Below are 24,575 nucleotides of genomic sequence, written 5' to 3'. Positions count from 1 at the left end.
TCATTTACGCCTGCCGGCTGTGTACGAAGGTTGCTTTGTTCCGTTATTTTGAATGGAAGCCAATGGAACGTCTAGTGTGGTTTCCCCCAAAAGTGGGCGTGAACCTGTTCAGAGACATTCTATGACGTTGCGCCGGTTGTGCGTATGGAACATTTCTCAGCCAATCAGAATAAAGCATTAAACAGCCCTGTGGTATAAATAGCAATAAGTCACGATACACTTAAAAACCAATGAAATACAACATTTACATTGTGCTGCCATATTTGAATTTGCTGCGTTGACCTGTATGTTCAGCTCAAGAAATGAAGTCATACAGATCTGGGATGGCATGAGGATGAGTAAATTATGAGAGAATTTTCAAATTTGGGTAAACTATTTCTAAAAAAAAATACTTTCGTGTGATGTTAATTAGTGACTTAGCAAACAACCGTTAACTTTCTCAAATATTTTCCAATCTGCCATTTCAGATATGCTTATAAATAAAATGTCTTTACATAAGGTTAATAGCAGATATGTTACCTTTACTTGCTAGACTTTTAAGTTTCTCCCAAGCTGAGATTGCACGTGTTTGCTCAGGAAGGCAGGTAGACAAACAGTATGCTGTAATGGCTAAGGCATAAGGTCTTTTCAGATCATCAACTCGTGTTAACAGGAAATCAGTGGCACGAGAGATTTGGTTCCTCTAAAAAACATTAAAAGACACCTAGTTATTATTAAACAAGTATTTTTGTTATATTTTATTATAACCCCTTACATTTTTTCTCAATAGCAATGAAGCAATGCCTTATTCTTACCACATCAATTTGTTCTTTGTCAAGGAGAAAAGGCATGGAGCGGCAGAGGGCTATGGTGATGAAAGCTGTCAAAGAGGCATCTTGGTCAACTCCCCCAATGCCACCCTAAAACAAAAACACTGATGATCAGAGCACATTTGATTTTCTTGCCTATCCTCAGGTTTTTGAAAGGAGAAACTTTAAAGGTGCCAAAGAATGCACTGAATTAATCTGTTAAATGGTTCTCTTCTACATAAAAGGTATGTGCCTTTATTAAGTGCAAAAATGATCCAGAGACAGTTTTACATGTCCATTAACAACCCTAGGATTTGCCTTTAGAATGAATTATTGCCTTATTTGAAAGGATCATGAATAATAATGTTGAGCTCTGCTATGATTGGCTGTTTCACAGAGCAGCTCCCTTAGTAGCTCTATGTGTGTGCAAACAGACATTGGGCCCTATCTTGCACCCAGCGCAATTGACTTTGTCAATGACGCATGTATCATTCGTATTTTGCACCGGCGCACAGAGGGTTTTTACCTCCACAGACGCACGTCGGCAAACTAGGGAATGAACTTGCGCTCCCTGGGCGGTTCAGCGCAAAAAAGGAGGCGTGTTCCGGCGCAAACCATCCCTGATGCTATTTTGCAGTTTCAAAAAACAATTACGCCTCTGACCAAAAAAACTAGTCTAAAGTCAGTGGCGCGTTGCGCGTCGTTTTTTTAAGGGTGCATGCTTGACCATAATGTATAGCGTGCACAACGCGCACACACTTTGCTTATCTAATCTACACAGATGGAACAGTTATTTTTGCAAATCATAAATTGTTACAAAAAAAATATTAACACATGAGATAAGGGAAATCATTGTGGTGAGCATTGTGGTGATGGTTTTATTTATTGTGTGGCTGCGTTAAAAAATTCTCATGCAAATTACGATTAAAATATTTTCATAAGTTTGTTATGTGGCTGTATTACGTTTATTTTATGTAAATAATAATTAAAAAGTTTTCATAAGAAACCTTAATGTATATGAACTTGATTGTACTTTGGGGTTGGACCTTGCTTGCGTTTCTTGGGTCCGATTTTAAAGCCCCCAAACCCTTTCAGCGGTGAGGGTGGATGCAGTGATGTTCTCTGCTGGCATCAGGTCATGTGTAGAGGCAGATCCACCTCCCGTTACACGGCGTGCCCGATTTATGCTGGCAAACTTTGGATTCCCCCGTCTCCTGACATCATTGTAGCGCTTGCCGCAACGATGGGAATGCCAGCTGATGAGACAATTGTGGCTATTTCCTCTCATGCCTGTTTAACCAACGCTGATTTGGGCGAGTTTCTCCTATCCCCATACAAAACAACTTCTCTGTCTTTGACTGCTCTTACAAGAACGTGGGTCTCCTCGGCTGTGAACCGCTCCTGGCGTGCGCCTGGTAAATCCGTCATAATAATAGCAACCTGCCATGGAACTTGCGCCCTTGCGTTTAAAGGGAATGTTGGATAGCGTTCTGATTGGTTTATTTGACGTTACGCCCAAACCACACCTATGAATAATGAACCTACTTCAGACCAACCCCTTATTGATTTGCGCCTGGCGCAAGAGTTATTTCTCCCGCCGAGAAAATAGCAACAGCTCCCAAGATCCGCCCACAAAGACACTTTTAGCCTCTATCAGACGAAGATACAGAATTTAAGGAATAATCAATTGTTTGGAGATTGTTAATGGACGTTTCTGAGTGGTAAGTTTGTGTTTTTCAGTATAGACCTGCCAAACATAACTTTAATGTAAATAGTAGCACTTTATCCTATAGCATTAACTAGCATATAGCCCTAACTCAGCTGTCACAACTTTGTTTTTAGCATTGTAACAACATTGTAATTAATTTAATGTGTAATTTAACGTTGGGGCATACATCTCAACTGTAACGTCACAGTCGGTGTCATGTTGAGATTGGCCGGTTCTCCAGCAGTCTTTTGCATGCACATGGTTTACATTAGAAGGAGGAAACAAAAGCGTTTGAGGCTCATGGTATGTCATTACCATGTACAGAACTCTTATTATTCATCTATACCTAGGTAAATACAGTTTTATATTCTATCGTAACTTTAAATAAAAAATGTAAAATATTCAGACCTGCATTTCCCGATGAATAACTGGTTTGGGGTCAGTAAAGGACCCATCCGGATTCTGCGTCTCAATTAGATAATTGACTGCTTGCTGGATGTCCCTGTTTGAAATGTCCTTTTCCGCTGTTCCTTGCTGTTCTCTGGTTTCTATCTGTCGATCAGCCACGAGAGACAACACTTTGACCACCAGTGCGGTCAACCTGCGTAAGAACAGAGAGTAAGGAAATCAGAAACAGTCTGGGGGTCGAATGCTGCAATGCTTTGCACAAAACAAGCTATGTTTGACTTGACATATTTGTGATACACATTGAATTACCAGGTACTTGACGGATAGTCTGTCCAAGCTCCGTATGAGCCGTTAGGCTTTTTGAATGTTAAAATCCTTTCATAACCTGCCAGAAAAAAACAAAGCCACAACTTTTAAACAATTAAATAGTTTCTCATTATTTAACTTTGCTAGTTGCTTCCCCACCATATTCTGTATCTAACTCTCTCTCTCTCTGTTCATTGTAGATAGATTGCTTTTTATTGAAAACATTAACCGATGGCAAACAATACCGCATTAAACAGAAGTAACTGCAGCTGCTCTAATCAATTCTGATTGTAAAGTACGTTACCACTAATATAAAAGTGTATTACATAATTTTTAGATGTCAAAAGCAGCACAACGGGATAAGGAGGGTGGATGATTAGCTAGGGATACCCGGTTCGTCTACCCGTCTCAATACATTGTGTGAACATATTACCAACAATTTGAAAATTTCATTGTCTATATTTTGCAGATAACTTAAACTAAATTAAAATAAATGTTACTAGAATAATTTGAGAAATGTTTCATTTGCATAGAACGTGTTGTCTTTCTTAACGCCACAATGCACCTTCACGTGAAGTGGAAAATCGATTCCTGAGGAATCGATGCAAACTAATTCAACACCTTCACTTGGGACAGCACCTTTGTAACGTCGAACGTAAGAGGCAGCGTGTTAAGAAGCTTTCTAAGGGATACTTCGGGGAACACACTTAGGAACATAAACAACTTTGGTAAGATATATCTTTCGAGTCTTCTGAGTGAGTGTTATCAGGAAACCGGGCCCTGGCTCTTCCAAGCTTTATAATGGTGGTAAATGGTGCTACGGATTTTGAAAAGAGTGCATCCATTCTTCACAGGAGTAATCCACAAGACCTTCTGAAGGTAATTAATGCAATTTTGTAATAAAATATTAATATTTTTAACTTTAAAAATTATATTAAATGGTTAGTTCACCCCAAAATGTTAATTTTATCATAAATCACTTACCCCTGTGTCGTTCTAAACCACGAAGTGCTCCAATTGTCTTCAGAACCCATTTTTAGATCTTTTTGATAGAAACAGGCAGGTTTGTGTCTGTGAAGCGACGAGAACACTTGTGTGTGCAAAGAAAAGAAAACAAATGATTTTATTCAACAATTTCTTCTCCTCGTTGGTTGGTCAGAGCGCAGCATACACTGGCAAGTAACTTGCATGTTTATACGGGCTGGTTAAGTATTTTTTACAATAAAAAAGCAAAAAAAAAAAATTGTTATTGATGGATCATGGACCTTTTTGGTGATGTATTTCATTATTTTCTGGAAAAGGATTGTGAAAGTAACTGAAGTCAATGGGACAGTCACAAGCCTGCCGGTTTTTATCAAAAAGATCTAAAAATATGTCCTGAAGACAATCGGAGCACTTGGTGGTTTAGATGACACAGGGGTAAGTGATTTGTGATAAAATTATCATTATAAAACGACCCGTTCTGATTCTTTATTCTGATTGGTTGAAACGCGTTCTAAGCCATGATAAAATACCCCGGTAACCCCACGGTTCAGACCGCATTACATAAGTATCACTGCGCCACTGTTGCTGCGTACTGATTTATGAAAATTAACAACTGAGTGTTCACTCCTATTTTTAATTTTTCTACAATTGCACAATTAATGGTGATATCCAGAAAAATGTCAATAAATATTGTTGAGTCATCTAAGAGAAAACGTTCCCTCAGGAGTTTCTACCTTAAATTCATACGTCCGCTATTATCCACTCGATAGCGATCTTACCCAACTTAAACACTGACGCATTCACTCAACACTGAAAACAGCGTGTAGTACTGTTCATGGCTCTGAATCTCATATAATCGGGTTTGACAAAAGTTATTCACAAAAATTGAATTATCTCTGCTTTTAGCCGAAAATTTGAGAGGTGATAAGAGATAACAAATGAAGGTAGGATGAAACAGGTTTATTTTAAAGCAGAGCGTCTGTTCTTTCATTTGATATTTTATGTTTATTTAAAGAAGATAATTTTTCAGGAAGCCATTAAACTAAAACTGGGTGGCAACATTAAAAAAAAACTCTGACGGGGAAAGAGTTAAAGTTAAGCATGCTTCCACGAATATTTGATTATCACTTCAACATATGAAGTAACAGTTTTATAAAAGTAATAAGCTCCGCAAAGCAGTGGGGTTACAGTGCATTTTATAACAGCTAAGGGGGTTTTAGGCTCTCCGCTTCGCATCGCACTGGTAACCCACTGCTTCTTGGGGCTTATTGCTTTATTTTGGGGTGAACTATCCCCTTAACTAGCTTTTCACTGAACTATCCCTATAAGAAATAAAAGTTATGGTACAGCTGATGTCAGGTTTAAATTGGATCAGAATTTAATTTTTAATTGTTTAATTAGTTTTAGCATATTATTTTAGAGATATCTGTATTATTCTGCCCTTATTTAAGTAGATAGGACTTTCACTTTGGTCTTGCATGACTTTAATAACTGCCTGAAACATGGCCTTCTAGTGGTGCGACTTTCCTAACTTCTTTGACTTCTTTGCTCAAACACTACACCTTTTTCAATTAAATCCAGTGCTTTGTCTCTAAACCCTGCGTCCAGATGAACCCAGCCATTACTTTTGTCCAGGTAACGAACTGACAAAGCAGTCGGAGACATCCTGATCATAGTCTGCTCTCCACAACCCAGAGGTTCCATGATCAGATTTTCAACTTTAGATGGTGAAAGTAGCTCAACAGCACTCGCCTTTCTAAATCCATCTTCTGCAATCAAAAAATTCAGTGTTTGTTGCATTGTATATTCAATTTATTTTAAAAATAAAGTTATTGTTATGGTGTCCAGCATGTTGAACCTTCTAACTTGACAAACAGGTTGACATCTGTTTCAGGGACTGTGTTGTTTGGAAAAACTCCATTGATCGACATGTACTTGTCACTTTTACCTGATGCGCACAGTAAAATACATTTGTAAACTGCACATGTTGAATATATAGTTATTTTTGAGCTGTACATGTGTAGTTTGTCAGAGCTTGTATTACAATATGTGTGCATGTACTGTATTTGTGAAAAATCGCAGCACACAATCTCACCATTCAGATTAAAAACATAAGTCTGCTCATTTCTTATTTCAACTCCTTCATTCTGAAACAGACAGTCAGACGATGAATATGAGAATAAAATCACTACACCGGTTACAAACTGCTGAAAGGAAGATAAATACTGTATGTTTTAAAAATGCTACCTCCACTTACCTTGACTAAGAGCATTTTTTGAATGGCATCCATCGGTGATTTACTTTCAATGTCATAAAGTTCAATAATGATTGGGATTTCGCCTGTTTTCATGGGAATAGCAGAGAAAGTCACAGTCTGGGAAGACTCTGGGTCCAGGTTAATGGTGACATAGGATGACGTCCCAGGTGAACAAAGACCATCTGCTTGCCTCATGCGAACAACAAGCTGACCGTAAATAAAGATTGAATAATTCAATATAGCATATCATAATACATTACACATTAACATGTCAAGTAAATACATTTTAGCATTATATTAAAGATTTGTGCACTTTCTTTCTAAAATCAACTGTAGATGGTAACACCTATGTGTAGAATGGTACACACTCAATAGGCCAACAATTGACCGAACATACATGATACAACATTTTAAAAGGGAATTCACTGAAAATCAGTTGCACATGTTTTCTGTGTTAAGGGATGACTACTAAAAAATTTTTAATGCAAAGTGTACATAGCAAATACCCTGTTGTGCTAAAATACCAAAACCGAATTCTGAAAGAAAAACTCCATTAAACAAACCTCCATGTCCAACTTGCCATAATTAAAGACCACCACAACTATAGCCAGTTGTTCGAAACGTTTTACAGAATAGGGAAGCCTCAAGGACAGAAACAGTGACTTAAATACACGAAGATCAAGAGGCTCTGCCACACAGAAACCTGTAAGCAATGAAAGCAAGAAGAAACGTTAGCTCTCTTTGGTGGATTGATATATTAAAATTAATAACATTGCAAAAAAGATTACCATGTGATTGAGATGAACTGACAGCCTGGATCTCCCAAGTCGTGATCGAGTCAGGTAAATAGATTTTCTGACTGTAAGAAAGTAAAATCATTCAATGAAATCATTTTACGAGATATTTGGAAAACCTTAATCTGTTACAAAAGTAATTCAAAAGACACACATTTATAATTTACTAGTTTGTATTTTCCTTTAGATTTTATACAGATCTCATTTAAAATAATAATTAGATCCCACACACCTAACTTTTCCTTCAGCTTTTATATCTACAAAGTGATAGCTTGGGGGGAATTGTCTGCGAATAGTTGGTATTTCATTGTCAAAGAAGTCCTCGATTTGATCAGCATTAGCACCTGTGAGAAAAACGGCAGAGAATTATTTTGTGAAGATGCATATTAGAAATCTTGGATAAATTTTAAAGCAGTTGATGACAAATACGTATTTGACTGAGCGCTGTCATCAGATCTTAGATCTTATACTCACTTCGAGCATGTCCTTTCAGTTTGTCCTCTTTTCTTTTTTTGTCTCTTAGATTGTTTGCAAACTCACAGCACTCTCTGAAGGCATCCACACATATCTTGTTTTCCTGTTTGCTCACTCGTTTTGCTCTTTCTTCACAAGTGAGTTTCATTGGAATCTGAGTAAAGCCATGTCGACAACATTTCCTCTGTTGTTCCTCATCAAAAGCGGCCTCTTCAGAGAAATGAGCATTAGCATAAATTTACAACCAAGTTAAGTGAATGACTTTTAATTGCTGTTGTGTGACACTTTCACTCATGAAAGGACTTTCATCCTTTTGCGTGTTTGCAAACAGAGATGACGTTTTTTGTGGGCGGAGCCCAACTGGTGGCAGAAAGTGACAGCTCCACAATATAGCTGCGTGAAGTGTTTTAGCGTTAAACTGTGATTTTTAAGGATCTGGTGTTCTGTAGGAGTCTGTTTCCCCTATATTTCTCTTAAGTGTAATGTTTATAACGTGTTCACCAAGTTACGTTTATTTTTTAAATAAATTAAAAGTTTAAATGGCTTGGCTATTGATATGTGTGCATGTATGTAATGTATATGTATTGTTCTTTATTGGTAAATCAATTATTGTTACAGTATGAATCGGTGAAGTTCTTATAAGAGCAATACTATCATGTATTCTGTATAATATCATTTATTAAATATTTCATAATTTTCCTGTTTTCAATTTCTTCCTTATATTTATAGCCTACATGTTTGTTCTAAAACTATTATGTTTACATACATATTAATTTGTATAGGCCTGTTTATATATTATTAACACTTTACATCGTGTGTGTGTGTGTGTGTGTGTGTGTGTGTGTGTGTGTGTGTGTGTGTGTGTGTGTGTGTGTGTGTGTGCATGCGTGTATGTGTGTGTTTGCTATGTTTATATATTTATTAGTAAACACCATAATTTAGAACAAACAGGAAGAAGACATAGGCTAAGATATAGGGTATAAAAAGAAGTAATAGAAAACGGAAAAAATATGAAAGCTTTAATAAATAGTAATATTATTGATATTATGAACTTATTAGAATCTTTAATCTTTCTAAATAAATTATAAACGTAACGTGATGAAAACGCTATAAGAGACACATAGAGGGAACAGACTTCGACAGAATACCGGATATCTTCTCTAATTATTTTCTATTCTAATTATTAAAAGATTTTCAGATGATTTCATCACTCCAGTCTGTCCGGTTGAGGGCTTATTGCAACAAACACCTACGTTTATCTTCAAATTGTGTCTTCGACGATGGTATACTATAAAAATGAAGATCATCTATTTCTGGATTCCTATTCTGACACTCAACAGCACAACAAGACATTTTCTAGTGAGTTATATTGTTCTTTTCACTCGTGTCTCAATTATTTCCACTGTTTTTCTGCCACCACATTGCGCGCGTGACGTAACTGTGACGTTGACTCGCAAAAGGTCTATTCTAGAGTCTATTTACAATCTATAACTGATTTTGGCTTTTGCATGATGTTTTAAACTGTCAGTAAACTTTAAAGTCCCCTTGGCTGTAGTTAATCATTTTATCACTTAAAACTCATCTTTGAGCATCATAATAGCATGTGTGAAAGTTTTTCTGTGACAGTTTTTTATGCCTTTAAATAGCTTGAATGTAACTGTACACCCTTTCCTCATGCGGATATGTACATTTGCGAATTAGTCCCCACCTCTACTCAATCTTATCAGCTCAGACCATAGACATATATGTCATACATAGATGCTACATCTTCCAGTTTAATGCTGCGTTCAGACCAGCCACGGTAGAGACGTCAAGCGCGAGTGATTTCAATGTTAAGTCAATGTAACGTGCTGCGTTAACCAATCAGGAGCTTGCTCTAGTAGTGACGGCATTACAGGAATCGAGCGGAGTTGCAGAAGCTCCTCCCATGACACAAATTTCCATGTGAATGTCTCTATGACTAGAATTTCACGCACAAATGAAACAAGTAAACTCAAAATGTTCAAGAGGCAAACTAGACACTGTAGACGCGAATTTGACGCCTCAAACGTGCCGTGACTGATGTGAACTTAAGGTAAGACACAGCTGCTAAGTCCGGTTTCACAATGCACACGTCACGCGAGCTGTGCATTTGCAGCACTGATTTTTTTTTACGCACATGCAAGAACAGCAAATCTGAGCAGCGCATGCTTGTGTCATCACAGGGGGACTTTAAAGGGATACTCCAGCCAAATATCAAAATTACCCTATGATGTACTCACCCTCAAACAATCCGAGATACATGTCCATCATTGTTCAGACAAACATATTTGGAGTTATTTCAGTAAATGTCCTTGCTTTTCCAAGCTTATAGCGGTAGAAAACAGGCATCAGGGAACAACTTCTAAACCCCCCAAAAATGTATTCATCCTTCACAGAGGTAATCCACACGGCTCCAGTGGGTTAAAAAAGGTCTTTTGCGGGTAATCGATATGATTGTGTAAGAAAAATATCCATCATTTAAACTTTATAAACTGTAATAACTAGCTTCTGGTAATGGCGCTATTTTGGACGATTTACATGAGAGTTCTAGCCAAGTGAGGGTTGGTCCAAGATGACGTATTTACCAAAAGCTACTAATTATAGTTTATAAAGTTTAAAATATGGATAATTTTTTATAATATCACATTGATTACCTGCAGAAGACCTTTATGAACCCCTTGGAGCCGTGTGAAGTTGTTGTCTTGATCCCCGTTTTCTATACGCTTGGAAAAGCAAAGACATTTACAAAAATAACACCACGTGTTCATCTGAAAGATGATGGACATATGTATTTCGGATGGCTCGGATCAGGGTAATTTTGATATTTGGTTGAAGTATTGCTTTACGTCCAAGATTAAAGCACAATGAAAAATAATAAATGACTGGGTGCATCTTAAGATTACTGTCTTATAAAGATTGGGAATTTATACAAAGTTATCCAAATATCAAAAATGGCAGCATTTTACCTTTATTAGCCATTTCTGTTTGAATATCTATAGAGCGTCTGTTTCGTCTAAACCCAGATTTACAGCTGAAACCTAGGCACAATGAATTGAAAATATTATTGACATATTACAACACCACATTTATAGACATTATGTAAGCCCCACTCTCAGAAAAAATACAAAATACAAAAGCTGTCACCGTGGCAGTACTGTTTTAAAAAGTACAGTACACCTTGGTACTTCACGGGTGGATATATTACAAGTCAATTCAACCTGCTATTTTAAGTTTTGGCTTGTGAAAAGTTGACATAACTTATAAAATCAAGTTGAAATTGTTTAACTTAAAGGGACATTCCACTTTTTTGAAAATATGCTTATGGTTACTTTCAATATCAGGGGACTATTTTCGGGCGCTGTGTAATATCACTACGCCTCCTGCAGCCATGTTACATCAGCAAAGTCACTGATTATTACGCCAGACTGAGAGTATAGTTCCTGGCCATATCTGCCTAGAAAATCGCTACTTTTAATTTTCTTTAGTACATGATGTAACTGCAGAAGAGTCAAGTTTTAAGTAGGATAAATATCGAAACTCTTTGGTTATTTTTCAGCGCAATGCCAATGGTCTAATCAGATCCAATGAATTATCCTAAGCTATGCTAAAAGAGGTACAGCCAGATCCGGAGAACGGCTAAATGGATTCCAAAATGGTAAAAATCAAATGTTTAACTTTAGAGGAGCTGGAAAATGGGCATACTTTCAAAAAAAGTGGAATGTCCCTTTAAGTTTTTAAGTTAAAGTAACATAAGAATATATGAAGAGTTTCGTTCCAAAACACGATAAACACCTTTTTCTAAAAAAAAGAGTTACCACCAAAATCAGTGTTATATCAGGTCAGTATTAAAAAGTAAATTCTTAATTTTATGCAAAATCCGATATCCGGCAGGTTATTCTGTCATCTTTCTTCCTTTTTTCCCAAAACGCGATAAACGCCAGTCCTCTTCTCTGCAGAATACAATAAATCCTCTCAACAAATCACAGCGCACCACAACAATGGCTAATCTCAAATTGCTATTCAAGTTTAATCTCAAAGCTCATCTCTTTATTCAGTACTACCGGTCATAATGTATCTCTTCTAATTCTTCAGCTTTCCTGCAATGTGCAACTGCAATTGTTAATGTTTTGGACTGTAGCAAATCACTATTACCTATATTCTCCTTAAGTGTATAATGTTTGCTGTATTATAACTCTTTTGTAAAGCATCCTTCAGCATGGGAAAGGCCCAATTGAAATTAAACATTTATTATTTAAACAATTATTATTAGTGTTTTTCTTTGGCGGAAGAAATGTAAACCACTCAGGCGACGAAATAATGTCAGCTGTTGCTTGTTCTTACACGACTGCATCAATGCTAATGCTAACACATTGACCCCAGGGGATCTTATGAAAAACTTTACATTATTTTACTCAAAGTCAACGAAAATTGAGCAGGACCAAAACATTTCACAGCTGATTGCTGTCAAAAAAGTTCAGCAACGAAGTTCCTGACATCAGTACTGACAGTGTTCTTAATATGACAAAGTAAGTGTTATGATTAATGCCATTAATGTTTATTTTTAATCAGTGTATACCACTGTTCAACTAAATGAATATAACATGGCAAAGATGAAGGCACATTTATATATTGATTCAATAGATTTATAGTATAAAAAAAAAACGTGTCATGGATTTATTGCATTTTGCTGAAAAGGTAATCAGTTTTTATAATAAATCTTTGAAAATTTAATTATGGATTTGAATTTTTAATGTTACTATAACCTAAAGATGTTATGTAAAAGTTTGTAACAGAAAATAGTGGTTTTCATTTTGTCACTTTCTTGGTATAGAAAACACGTTTTTACCGAAATTAGTCAAAATGGATTTATTGCGTTTTGGAACCAAACACTTCAGTCTTCATATATTGATTTGACAAAAATGCTGCGTATTTTTCACAGTGTAGTGACAGCTTTTGTACCTTTTTCTGACAGTACAGACTGTATACAGTCACACATCATCTGTTTAGGCCTACCTTTTCTCATCATTGAGCGGATTGTAGTGGAATGTGAAATGAAGGTCAAACCAGCATCATTCAAAACTGCAGCTGCATTCTCCCCACCCCCATATGAACACCCAAGATCATAAGACTGCATGGAGGCAAACACCTTCAAGCAGAAATACAGTAAAGAGATTTGTATCTTTGTTTTTTTACAGTTATGTATTACAGCTTTAATAAATGTCTTTCTACTTTTTATGCTAGAAATACTATTGGACTATGAGACCCACGCACCTGTTTTGGAGTGAGTTTGTTTTGAGTGCCCAGAGCATAGATGGCTTTATCCACTATAAGTAAGGACACACTTGCACCTTTCTGTGTTCCTACGTCAACTTCTAGGTCAGCCGAACCTCCTGGCTGGTAACTATCATGCTTATTATCCATTTTTAGCTCAAGCTAAACAGAAGATATGACAGAAAACATGTAAACATGTCGCTACATTTTTAATCATACTCATTTTATATTTGAAATAAACCCAGGGGCGAGGCAAGACATTTTAAACTGAGTGGAACTTAATGCCTACCCTTAAATGACATCATTTTACAATATAGTGATTAAGTCATGGATCGGATAATTTTTCGGATCAGCAAAAATGGATAAAAGGAAAATAAAATAAGAATGAATCAAGAAATTATAAGCATATGGAAATAGAAATTAACTTTCTATATAGTTATTTATATCTGAATGATGCGTATTTATGTGCTTATTATTAAAGAGATTTTGTGTCTCTTCTGACTGGGTGGGCAAGCTGTCAATCTAAGTGGGCCAGTGTCACTCTGGCCCTTATCTAGCATCGCCACCGTATCAACCTGTTGGCGTATTTGTAATGTGGTCATTTAAGGACTAACATGGGCATTATGTTTGTATTCTTGTAGGTTATGAAATGGATTTACAGAGTAACTTGAAAGTGTTTCATTATATGATTAAATTTTCGTAAGTAGATAGTAATTAGCAGCATAATCTGATCTATACACCTTATTACATAATAATAAACATTCTTATTAATAATCTGTAGTGAATTACTTTTCCAGATTTAATTTATTAGTCATTTGATCCAGTAAAGCTTTTGCCATCTATACTTACCTTTCCTTCACACATGTCCTTTACATCAACCCACAGAGAGTCTGCGATGATGTCTCCGCCCACGTCATAGAAAAAGCCGATCAGTCTGAACGATGGGATCATCTCTGAACTGATGGGGATGCGGAGTTTTACCACAGAACTTAATGCGACAGAGCTTGTTTCTCTCAGTGAGCCTCTGCTGAGAATCTAAAGAGACATATTTTAAGTTTTTAAATACTTTACAACAACCCTAAACACCCACATTTCGGTTGGACAGACCAGGTGATGGCCATGATATACATGTACTGTATATGTTTACTTAAGTTTTCAAACAGATCCTTCCATCCTTCATATCACAAATATAACGTGAACTCATCCTCATCTTTTACTTACCATGTAATAAATTTGTCCATCTTCAGGATTTCCGTCGACATTAAAAGTAACCTCCATAGATTCGCCTAGTGACAGAATCTTATTTGTCACGCTCAGATACAGAAAGCTTCCTGATGATCGGACGGGCCGCACCTCTCGCGTTTCTTTGATACCATCTACTGTTGCCGTTGAAATAGATAGGTCAGAAATAGACCAACCTGATAAATATCTAAATGTTTAAAGGATGTATTTCTTCTGTATGTTCTGCCTTATAAAAGTTTTACGCTTTGAAGATACTAACCGTTACTAATATTGAAGCTGGTGTAGCTTTCAAGTTAAAAGAAGAAGTCACTATTCCATCTTCGTTTGTTTTAGTATTGACGGACTTCTCATTGGTGCTCGGTACTTCTAATTGAACTTGGACGTCTCTGGCCGGTGAACCGTTTGGTTGGTGAACCATGACCTAGTCAACAAAGAAACCACTACAATATGAAAGATGTTATACTTTGAATGAAAGCTTGATTATGTCAAATGGTTCATTTTTGATAATAAGATCTCTTTACCACAACTTCAAGGGGAAATTTAGGCGTGTAGTACAGTTTTGTCCGAGACAGGTCCACAATGTATGGGCTCCGAACAATAGGAAGAAAAACTTCTGATTCCTGTACCTCTCCACTTAAAGAAGGGTGCACCGAAATTTTAGGGGGATACGGTAATTGACTATTGTATGAATTCCAGTGATGTTCACCCAAAATGAACATTTTGTCATCATTTACTCACCAAAGCACACATGAAGATATTTTGAGCAGTGTTTGGGATTAAAGCAGTTCTGGAACACCATTTACTTCTAAAGTTGAATGGAAGTCAGTGGTGCTCCAAAACGGTTTAGTTACAAACAATGCTCAAAATATCTTAATTTGTGTTGAGCAGAACAAAGAAATGTACAGGTTCAGAACAACTTGCGGGTGAGTAAATTATGACAGTATTTTATTTTACTTTTGCCTATTAATATTTATAACTTTTGTCATCCTTATGTTACATCGCTGGTTCAACAAAATTTGCCTAAATTAATCTTTGGTCAGATTTATTGAGTCATGTCTTGTTTAAACATTAACAAATCTAAGGTTAATAATTTAATGATTGATTTTTTACTTAAAATGTCTGTGACTGTGACAGCAATGTAGAATTGGGCCCGATTTTCTGCCAGATCTTCTAGTGTTAATTGTTTGAGCTTTGATTTTAGCTCTGAGATATTAAGTTCAACCTTAGCTTGGCCTTTTTGTATCTGAAAGAGAAGAGACAACATAAGAAAATCTATTCATATACATTAGTAATCTATGAATGTACTTTCTCTTAATAAGTCTCACTGTTTTTACTCACAGATCCAATTTTCTCCATTCCTTTAAAGAATTGGATTTCTTGCCCTTTATTCTCCGACTCTTCTTCTTTTACTCCAAATCGACAGTGAAAACCACCATCAATGGCCTTTCCATATGTGTATCTTCACATAATAATAAAACGTTATAATAAATAGTAATATTTAAAAGTTTTTTTCTTTTTATCTACTATCTCAAATTCAGTCAGAACATGATGATATCATTTGTTTTGTATTATTTGTTTTGATGTGAACTTACAAAGCTTGAATGGTGAATGTAAATTTTTCAGCATTTACCAGCAGAAAGGCTTTCGTTGGCTGAATGGAAACCCCAAAGCTAGGAAGAACTGATAAAATGCATTGTGTATAAGTCTGGCAAAAAAGAGATTATTTCATGCAGCTTCTTTACATTTTATCTCTGCTTTCAGTATTTGAAAAACATACTACATTTTTAAGCATGCTCACATTTCTGATGTTAAATTAATAACGTGGCAAGGCAGGATTTATACAACAGTTCTATAAGCAAAACGTTTATATTTCTTATCCCTTCATTATCAATATGCACGTATTCACTGCGTTTACATTAAAGATTTGGGCAAAACTTTAGTGCAATTTTCTAAATGTTGACCAAAAACTATTGCAAAATGATGGCTTTTCCATTAAAGGTGCAATTTGTAGAATACGCTGCTAGAGGGCGCAGGATCAAAACAATAACACTGACGTAGTTTAATGACGCCCTGAATGCAGCAGCATGGAATGATGGGATTTGTTGTCTTTAACTCAACCGCTGATGGCCATCAATCAGACGGGAACGAGAAATCATGTTAACGGATAAGGTAAAGTAATCAAGTTTTATTTCATTATGTAAGGTTTCATTCGATGGTGTGTTAACACAGAATTAAGTGTTCAGATCAACAAACTTACCATAAACAAGTGAGTATAGCCCAACAGACGCATACTTTAACCACTTTGTCATGTGGTTTCTATACGTAAATAAAGGCGGTAACAAAGAGTAACGTGGATATTAATGTCATTGACCAGCGACTGCACTGCCCTGTGTCCCTATTTAAAATGCCAATTTTCTCATAATTTACAAGTATTTGAAAACAATAGAGAAATTGTTAGTAACAAGCTGGAAAAAAATATTACAATGTCCTAGTGGTTTTTACTGCAAATATCTTACAAATTGTACCTTTAACTGATGTCATGCGACTAAAACATAATTTTCCAAAGCCAAGGCGATAGATGTATTTGACTTTATATGGTACCAAGCAGAACGATATGCGGATGACATCAAAATACAGGGAGAGCAACTCAAAAGCATAGAGAGCAGTCAAATCCTAAATCACTCTTATGGTATGCCACACGGTGACACTATGTGAAGTCGAACACACCTCCTTTGTCTTGTCCTACAACCAAATATACCGCCCCATATTTAAAGTATAAATACATTTTTGCGATATATGTGGGTTTAAGCAAAATTTCTGTGTTTCCATTGGGCACGCTATTTTCAATTTGTTTGAAGAGTAATAAAAACACATCTAGAGATAAAAATACAAGCTCTCTATTTTGATGTCATCTGCATGCTTGTCTGTGTTTTTGGAATGACAACAAAATTACATTTTAGTCACATAATATCGGTTATTGCAAATGCCAACATTTCGCAATATTTTTTATGGCATTTAGAAAAAAACACTAAAGATCTGCATGAATCTTTAATTGAAGTGCAGCTACTGTTACTTACCAAACTCTTGGACCTTGAATTCACGCACTGCAGGATTTTTCTCGTCACCTTTGTAATACGCCGTTATCTTCCAAACACCGTGTCTGGAGAGATATTTAAGTGCAATTTATGCAAATAAATAAGACAAAACAGTAGATACAATTTTCCTGGTTAACGTGGTGATGAACAGTTTGTGTTTATATCATACAGGAATGTTTAGATTATGTTACACAAGTCTGTGTTATTAAATTAAATTTAACTTTAAATTTATGAAAAAAAGAATGGTTTACTTGATTACTTCGCTAAAATTTAACCAGGTGTTTGTGTATGAAGAGCATTTTAACTGCTAACTCCACTGCCCAATGATATGTTTCATGGTGCAAAACATGCTAACAGTTTATTAAGTGTGAGTTTGAATTTTTAAATTGAATATGATTTTTTTTCGAAGCATTGTAATTGTACCCTAGAAAATAAAACAAATTACTTTGAAACATCAGGAATATGAAAATTGTTTTTCAGAATGCCATCAACTTTGTACTGATTTTTCTTGATTCTGTTTCCATCAGCATTCTGTTGGAGAAGCAGTCACAAAGACAACAGTTATTTATATATCAATGCAAATCAAAGCTATTGATTTTGAGCTTTAGACAAAGTGATAGATATGCTTTCTCACTTACAAATACAGACACATAAATGTAGTCTGATTTTGGCCTCATGGAGTGATCCAGAGCGAAGATCCTATACTTAACTGGAAAACACAGATCATGTTTTCAATATACAATACTAATACCATAAGATCAGTCAAACACAATCTCATGGCGGTTCATATGTATTTTACGAGATGACTAATTCGTATGAATTTGTACTACCACACTTGTGCGTTTTGTACAATTTGCTTTCACTCCTGTGACGTTGGGACTAGAGGCGGTTTCATTGTTGTTTTTATCCTAATCGTACATTTATGTAAAATACATGAAAATCACATTTAGAAATAATAAAGTTTTAGTTTTAGCTAAAGTTTTAACTCACAAACCTACAGTACGTGACCTGGACCTGTTTTTAAGGTGCATGGGTATATTCAAAGCAAAAGCCAAAAAATTTATGTGTATGGGGCAAAAATATTGATTATTTTCTTTTATGCCAAAAATCATTAGATGTCATGGTCCATGAAGATATTTTGTAAATTTCCTAACGTAAATATATCAAAACTTTATTTCTGTTAGTGGATCCAGTTGCTAAAGACTTCATTTAGACAACTTTATAGGCGATATATTTAGATTTTTGTTTTTGTACCCTCAGATTCCAGATGTTCAAGTTGTATCTCGGACAAATGTCATCCTATCCTATCTTAATAAAATTAATTAACCCTAATGACTGGTTTAGTGGTCCAGGGTCACATATTTAACTAGATGAATAACTATTGCAAAGGGACTGGGTATCAGACATGCTACTGTATTTATTGTTTGCATTACATATCTTAAATGACCAATAGGTCAACAGAATGTACTTGCATGCATGCATCTGATTCAGGTTAAACAGATATCAGTCAGGTTAATAATGGCATGACATTGAGTAAATAAAAGTATAACTTTCAGTTTCAAGTGCTGTGACAGAATCAATGGGGCAAATAAAGAAAAAGTAAATATCTTAATAGTTTTGTTTTTTCCTGCAATAGATATTTCAGTACTGAAGTAAACACGGTCACACTGAACATACCCGTTCCACGTTCTGTCCCTTTTTCTGAAGGGTTGTATATAGGCTGGTCTGTCTGAATGAAGATGTAGCCACTATGTTGAGAGACCAGGACCCGGGTCTTTCGCGTCTCACCTCCGACTTCACAAGCCAAATTGAGGTAGGGAGGCTGGTCATTGATCCATTTCAGATTTGAAAGCTGGTCTGCAAATATCTCTAAGAAGGAAGAAAAGATGATGTATTTTCAACATTGTGTGCGTAAGACTGTGCATATATGCTGTTTATATTAAAGGCGGAGTCCACGATGTTTGAAAAACGCTTTGGAAAAGGAGACGGGCCGACTACCAAAACACACTTATAGCCAATCAGCAGTAAGGAGCGTGTCTACTAACGGACATCCTTGCCAGGTTGCGTATGTGTGGGGCGGGTCTATCAACCGAAGGTCCAGATTCTATTGGGGTAGGGGCGTGTTTGTTTAGGTGATTTCAAATATCAACATTGGCTTTCAAACATCGTGGACTCCGCCTTTAAATATGTTATATATTTTAATTTATTGGGATAAGAACTATATCCTGCCAAGTAAACTGTCTAACTTTAAAGTAAATTGCATGTACAGCTTCATTTTTCCATATTTAATTTACCTCTAACTCCATTGTCTCAATCTGTCCATTGTTGTCGATTGTTTTGCTTTGCCTTGCTGACATTGGAACATTGTTCTCAGTTTCTAACCGACAGGACACAGGCCTCCCGTGCAATGTCTTTCCCACCTGAATCGATATACGTTCTTTCACCCCAACGTGAAAAACACTCGGAGCTGTAATTAGAAATCTGACACACAATTTTATTTCATTTATAAATAGCCTACTTAAGTTTTAACTCTTTCCCCGCCAGTGGTTAATGCCTTCCAGAAAATGTTCTTCTTAAAATATATAAACATACAATATAAAAAATGAAAGAACAGTCCCTCTGCTTTCAAACAAACAAACAAAAAACTTTCATCCCACCTTTAGTTCTCTTTTTATCACCTTTGAAATATGGGTAGGTGTAGTGGAAGATTTTCATTATGCTTTTATTTTCATATTATTATGTTTAATTTTTCATCCTATTTTTCATTTTTTAATTACAATCATAAGCTCATAAATTGTGATTCATATGGAGATCATGTTTTTCTGCTAACGTACAGAATTATGCTCTTTCTGTCTTTTGAGCAAAGTACAATGTCCAAGGACTTAAACATCATGTACTGAGAACAAGACATACGTTTTATGATTTCACTAGATTTGTGTTTAACTGTTTATGTTCTTAATCACTGACAAATTGAAGCTTATCTTCTAAATGACGTAGAAACTGATGACTACACATGTTTCAGCATCTTACTATAAATGTGTGTTCAACCTTGTAATCGGGGCTCTTGGGTTTTTAAACTTCTAGCACCATGGGGGTGAGAGCCTATTCTGCAGAATATATAAAATTCAGACAAAGAAAATTCTGTCGACAGTGTGTCTGTGTGATCCTTGACTTTGACTCTTAGTGAGTATTATTTGATGCGGCTAAAATTCCACGACATAGGTTTCTTCAAAAACACAAAATTTTGAGCAGAAAGCTGAGGTAATTGCATTTTTTGTGAAGGATTTTTGATAGAGATCAGATGCAGAGCGACATGCGCCTGTTTGGCCTAGGCCTAGGGCGTAATTTCCGGGTTTTATACGTTTATCCACCTGGTGGATAATAGCGGTATTGCGGAAAGCCTAAAATACTCATCATTGCAGGGAAACGTTTTCTCCTAATTGACGAGTTTTCTCCTAATTAACTCGTCAATGGCAGATAAAGGGTTAAACTTAAGTTTTAGTTAAAGCGTAACTAAACCCCTGGTCAAAGTCTGACTCCACCCACTGGCAATATTTGAAAAATGCAAGAAAAGTGGGCAGATCCCAACGGAGATAGAGGGGACGAACTAAGCTCGTACCAAGCATAGATAGGTGAGATCGTAACAAGGGCGTGGTGAGCTTGAACCTGCTTACGTCACGAGTCATTTTTTGGACCCAACATCCAATAGGAAAATTCAACTGCAGTAGCCACCGTTTAACCTGAAGAGGGCAGCACTTCGACGTTTTTACACCATATATTGCAGTATTGAAACACTTTATATCTTAATGTCAAAAAACTTACTAAAATCAATGAACAGCACTAATAAAGGATCATTCTTACAGATCATTAACTAAAAAAAGTTGGTTTAGGGTTTAGTTACTCTTTAAAGGTCACTTTCTTCCTGATCCCATTTTTAAACTTTAGTTAGTGTGTAATGTTGCTATAATAGCATAAATAATACCTGTAAAATGATAAAGCTAGAATTCGTCTTTCAAAGCCTACAGCGAACGGCCAGTTTGGACTACAGTCCTCTACTGTTACTTGCTGCTTTAATGAGTGCGTTTACATGCACAGTCTTACGCCGATTATGCTTAATAAACTTATAACACGTGGGGTCATGTAAACGCGTAAATAGGTTTTCTTTAATCGGGGAAAGCCCATAAACGGTGTAAGCAAAAACCGATCGGCACAGGTAGTTTTTTGCTCATTACGCCGATTTCGCGTGGCATGTAAACACCTGAACTGGCTTTTGTCACGGTGTTGTCCATGTGCGCATGTCTCCGTGTATGAAAGATAAACGTCACACGCGGAAGAGCGCAAAGTAACGCATAAAAGTCTCCGCTCGACTAAAGCAGTTGGTAGAGAAACTGTTAAAATAGCAGCTCATTACATTTACAGGTTCTGCAGACACGAGAAGAGATACAACAGTACAGCTTAAGACAGATATGCGGTTGACTTTTTGAATGACTATTGTGTACTATAGGTGGTGAAGTCACTGCCTGCGAGAAAACTGATAATTCTTAAATTCCCTTGTAAACGCAGTTGTCTGCATAGCCGGCTTATTGATTTGCATGTAAACGCATGAAAACAGTTTTCTGGAATAAGCAGATTTTTGATAGTTATCCGCTTATTCTGTGCATGTAAATGTACTCAATGACATCACTAGAACAGTTTTTGACTAAACTCCGCCCACAGGAATACGTCAGTCACCAGCTTTGGCTCAAACGGCTCTGCTAAGCTAAGCTGCTATCGAATTACAACACACTAAACAAACTACACAATCAGAACTCGTTACGTATTTCTGAAGGAGGGACTTCATAAAACAAGGAAGACATCAGCCCGTTTTTAGGACAGTGAAAACAGCGCTAAACAGATAAGTAAATTGTGTGGAAAATACCACGTTTTTTCCACGTGAAACATGTTACATTGTAAAACGTAAAAATGTTATATTGCCTACTATAAACACAATCAAAGCTTCAAAAACACAGAAAGAACGGGAGCTTTAAAGCAGATTTGTTTAGCACCCAGGTTTTGTTGAACGTTTTACCCAAGCTAAATTTATATTTATGGTTACCTGAACTGGGCGGGGCCGATTTAGGATATTTACTTACCTTCAAAATATTCCCTTTATCGTGTTTTTGAAATTGTCCAAAACAAAATGTTCATAAATCCCTAAAAGTCCAAGGAAATGGAATATCCAAGCCTTTTAATCCAAAACGATTTGTTCGCCTCACAATCTTGACTTTTCTGACCAAATTACGATATAAATACTGTAAACAATTAGTTCACTACCGGACATTCGTTCGACCCTCACTTTTCATTCACGATTTATAATGATATATTCAAGTGTCACGTTTATTGTGCAACGTCTGAGGAACATACGCCCCCTTGTGGAATTTCAGCCGTTCCATAAGAGGCTACCTGTAACAATAGTATATTCCTGCACAACCGGAGGCTGCAGTTTTATGACCGCAGTTTTATGACCGCGGTTCTATGACCCTACGTTTTTGTGACGGCGCCACCTACCGAACTTCCGCAGTTCTGGGCCCCTGGTGGTTTAGTTTGTAATAACGTTTGTACATAATTATATCAATATAGTAATCTCACTACTATTTTTAATATGATATGTGAGAGGAAACGTTGTTTTGTAGGTATATAGCTCATTAACGTGTCAGCTCCGTACATTTTGTCTATTCTGAATGTGCTGCTGCTCAGCTTACTCAACATTGATTTATTTTATTAAAAGACCATTTATTTATATCCCGCCATAAATGTAAGTCATCGCGGGATGGCAGCTCCGGTGTTTTGTCGAAGTCTGTTCCCCCTATTTTTCCCTTCAGTGTAGTGTTTTATGGCGTTTTTATCACGTTATAGGTTTTATTATTTATATATTTAAAGTTTTAATGGCTACCATGGCCGTAGCCAGGGTTTGAAAATTACCGAGGTCCAGGGTGGAGTGTTAAGAGTTAACAAATGCTAACTCAGGTGAAAAAAGTGCACTTAAATAAAATACAATTTTTAAGTACACTTAGTAAATGTATTATTTTCGTGCACTCATTTTGTGGTTTATATATCACATTTGTTTTTAGTACTTCTTAAAATTAAGTTAAGAACATCTAAGTGTTATTTTGAAACATCATTTATTTCAATAAAAATCTAGTTGGTACTGGTATTCTTACTTTTTCAGGTAAACTGAAGTACTGCTCAAGTAGACCTTTACTTTTATTAAGTATATTTGTAGCATAACTTTACATAAGTACAAATGTACTTGCTAGTATTTAAGTGGTTTAAGTACATTGAAGCATACTTAATTTTTTACCTGGGATCTAAAATATTCTGTCTTTACCTTTTTACACTTTGGGTACAAACTTGGTTTTGGGGGATGGACTGGGACTGCTGGATTATTTATTACTTTTTCATGCAACAATGTTTATTTTTGTAATCATTTTAATAAGCAATATTTCATAACAAAAACGTTACAAGATTTTAAACAAGTACTTGTTTAGTGCTCTTATTGTTTTCAGCATGACTTTGTTAAAGGTTAACTTCTAAATTCAATGAAATAACAGAATTCTTAATGCTTATGTTTTGTTGAGATTAGCTTTACCGTTTTATGCTAGGCTACGTGTTTTAACATATTTGGCATATTTTATTTAAACCCAATTCTTCTACTAACACACTCTTAGAAAGGATGTGTTAATTTTTTACACATCTTTGTGCGTTAAACTTTAACACATTATGTGTCATTTTGTGTTGATTTTGTGTTAAAATATAACACAAGTTGTGTTAAAAGTAACAAAAAATGTGTTTTTTCAATAATAACACAGAGCTGAGGGATTCACGAATGTGTTGTTTTTAACACATACGTTCTAAGAGTGCATCTTTGTACCAGAGTTGTTTTCTGTTTTTCGATAGTGTTGTTGATACTCTTACAGACACAATTATGATGATTACTGCTTTTATCTTACTGAATGTAGTATCAGCAATAACCTGCTTGCGCTGAATCATGCGTCTTATTTGATAACTTTCAGTTTCCATGTTGCCAGATATTAGTACGAAAAACAAGCAAAAATAATTGGCCTTAAAAACAAAGTTCGTCCAAACCTTGTATTTCAGAAATAAATCAGTGAAATTGCTAATACTAACCTTCACCTAACAATCACTTTATAGATAGTGTCAAATTGTCACATTAATTGCTAAACACTA

At 36.0% G+C, this 24,575-nt stretch overlaps 1 protein-coding gene across 2 annotated transcripts in view; it reads right to left on the bottom strand.

Annotated features, from left to right (window-relative positions):
- Window positions 1-24,575, bottom strand: part of c4b (complement C4B (Chido/Rodgers blood group)) — a 37,418-nt gene that overhangs the window by 10,085 nt on the left and 2,758 nt on the right. For both annotated transcript variants that reach the window (XM_073871964.1, XM_073871965.1), the window contains exons 2-28: window positions 19,643-19,829; window positions 19,026-19,215; window positions 17,987-18,057; window positions 17,794-17,879; window positions 17,331-17,413; window positions 15,846-15,933; window positions 15,592-15,712; window positions 15,369-15,496; window positions 14,775-14,892; window positions 14,517-14,674; window positions 14,233-14,401; window positions 13,861-14,046; window positions 13,012-13,173; window positions 12,754-12,886; window positions 10,707-10,778; window positions 7,720-7,929; window positions 7,478-7,589; window positions 7,240-7,310; window positions 7,015-7,154; window positions 6,452-6,658; window positions 6,290-6,341; window positions 6,053-6,142; window positions 5,757-5,963; window positions 3,214-3,289; window positions 2,905-3,097; window positions 795-899; window positions 520-682 (exon numbers count right to left, since the gene is read on the bottom strand). In XM_073871964.1, coding sequence (XP_073728065.1) covers window positions 520-682; window positions 795-899; window positions 2,905-3,097; window positions 3,214-3,289; window positions 5,757-5,963; window positions 6,053-6,142; window positions 6,290-6,341; window positions 6,452-6,658; window positions 7,015-7,154; window positions 7,240-7,310; window positions 7,478-7,589; window positions 7,720-7,929; window positions 10,707-10,778; window positions 12,754-12,886; window positions 13,012-13,173; window positions 13,861-14,046; window positions 14,233-14,401; window positions 14,517-14,674; window positions 14,775-14,892; window positions 15,369-15,496; window positions 15,592-15,712; window positions 15,846-15,933; window positions 17,331-17,413; window positions 17,794-17,879; window positions 17,987-18,057; window positions 19,026-19,215; window positions 19,643-19,829 — 3,578 coding nt within the window. The remainder of the gene's footprint in view (window positions 1-519; window positions 683-794; window positions 900-2,904; window positions 3,098-3,213; window positions 3,290-5,756; window positions 5,964-6,052; window positions 6,143-6,289; window positions 6,342-6,451; window positions 6,659-7,014; window positions 7,155-7,239; window positions 7,311-7,477; window positions 7,590-7,719; window positions 7,930-10,706; window positions 10,779-12,753; window positions 12,887-13,011; window positions 13,174-13,860; window positions 14,047-14,232; window positions 14,402-14,516; window positions 14,675-14,774; window positions 14,893-15,368; window positions 15,497-15,591; window positions 15,713-15,845; window positions 15,934-17,330; window positions 17,414-17,793; window positions 17,880-17,986; window positions 18,058-19,025; window positions 19,216-19,642; window positions 19,830-24,575) is intronic.

Source organism: Misgurnus anguillicaudatus, chromosome 10 (genome assembly GCF_027580225.2).
Source record: "Misgurnus anguillicaudatus chromosome 10, ASM2758022v2, whole genome shotgun sequence".
NCBI classification, from domain to species: Eukaryota; Metazoa; Chordata; class Actinopteri; order Cypriniformes; family Cobitidae; genus Misgurnus; species Misgurnus anguillicaudatus.
Note: the sequence above shows the minus strand (reverse complement) of the source record. Positions and strands in the feature narration are given on the sequence as shown.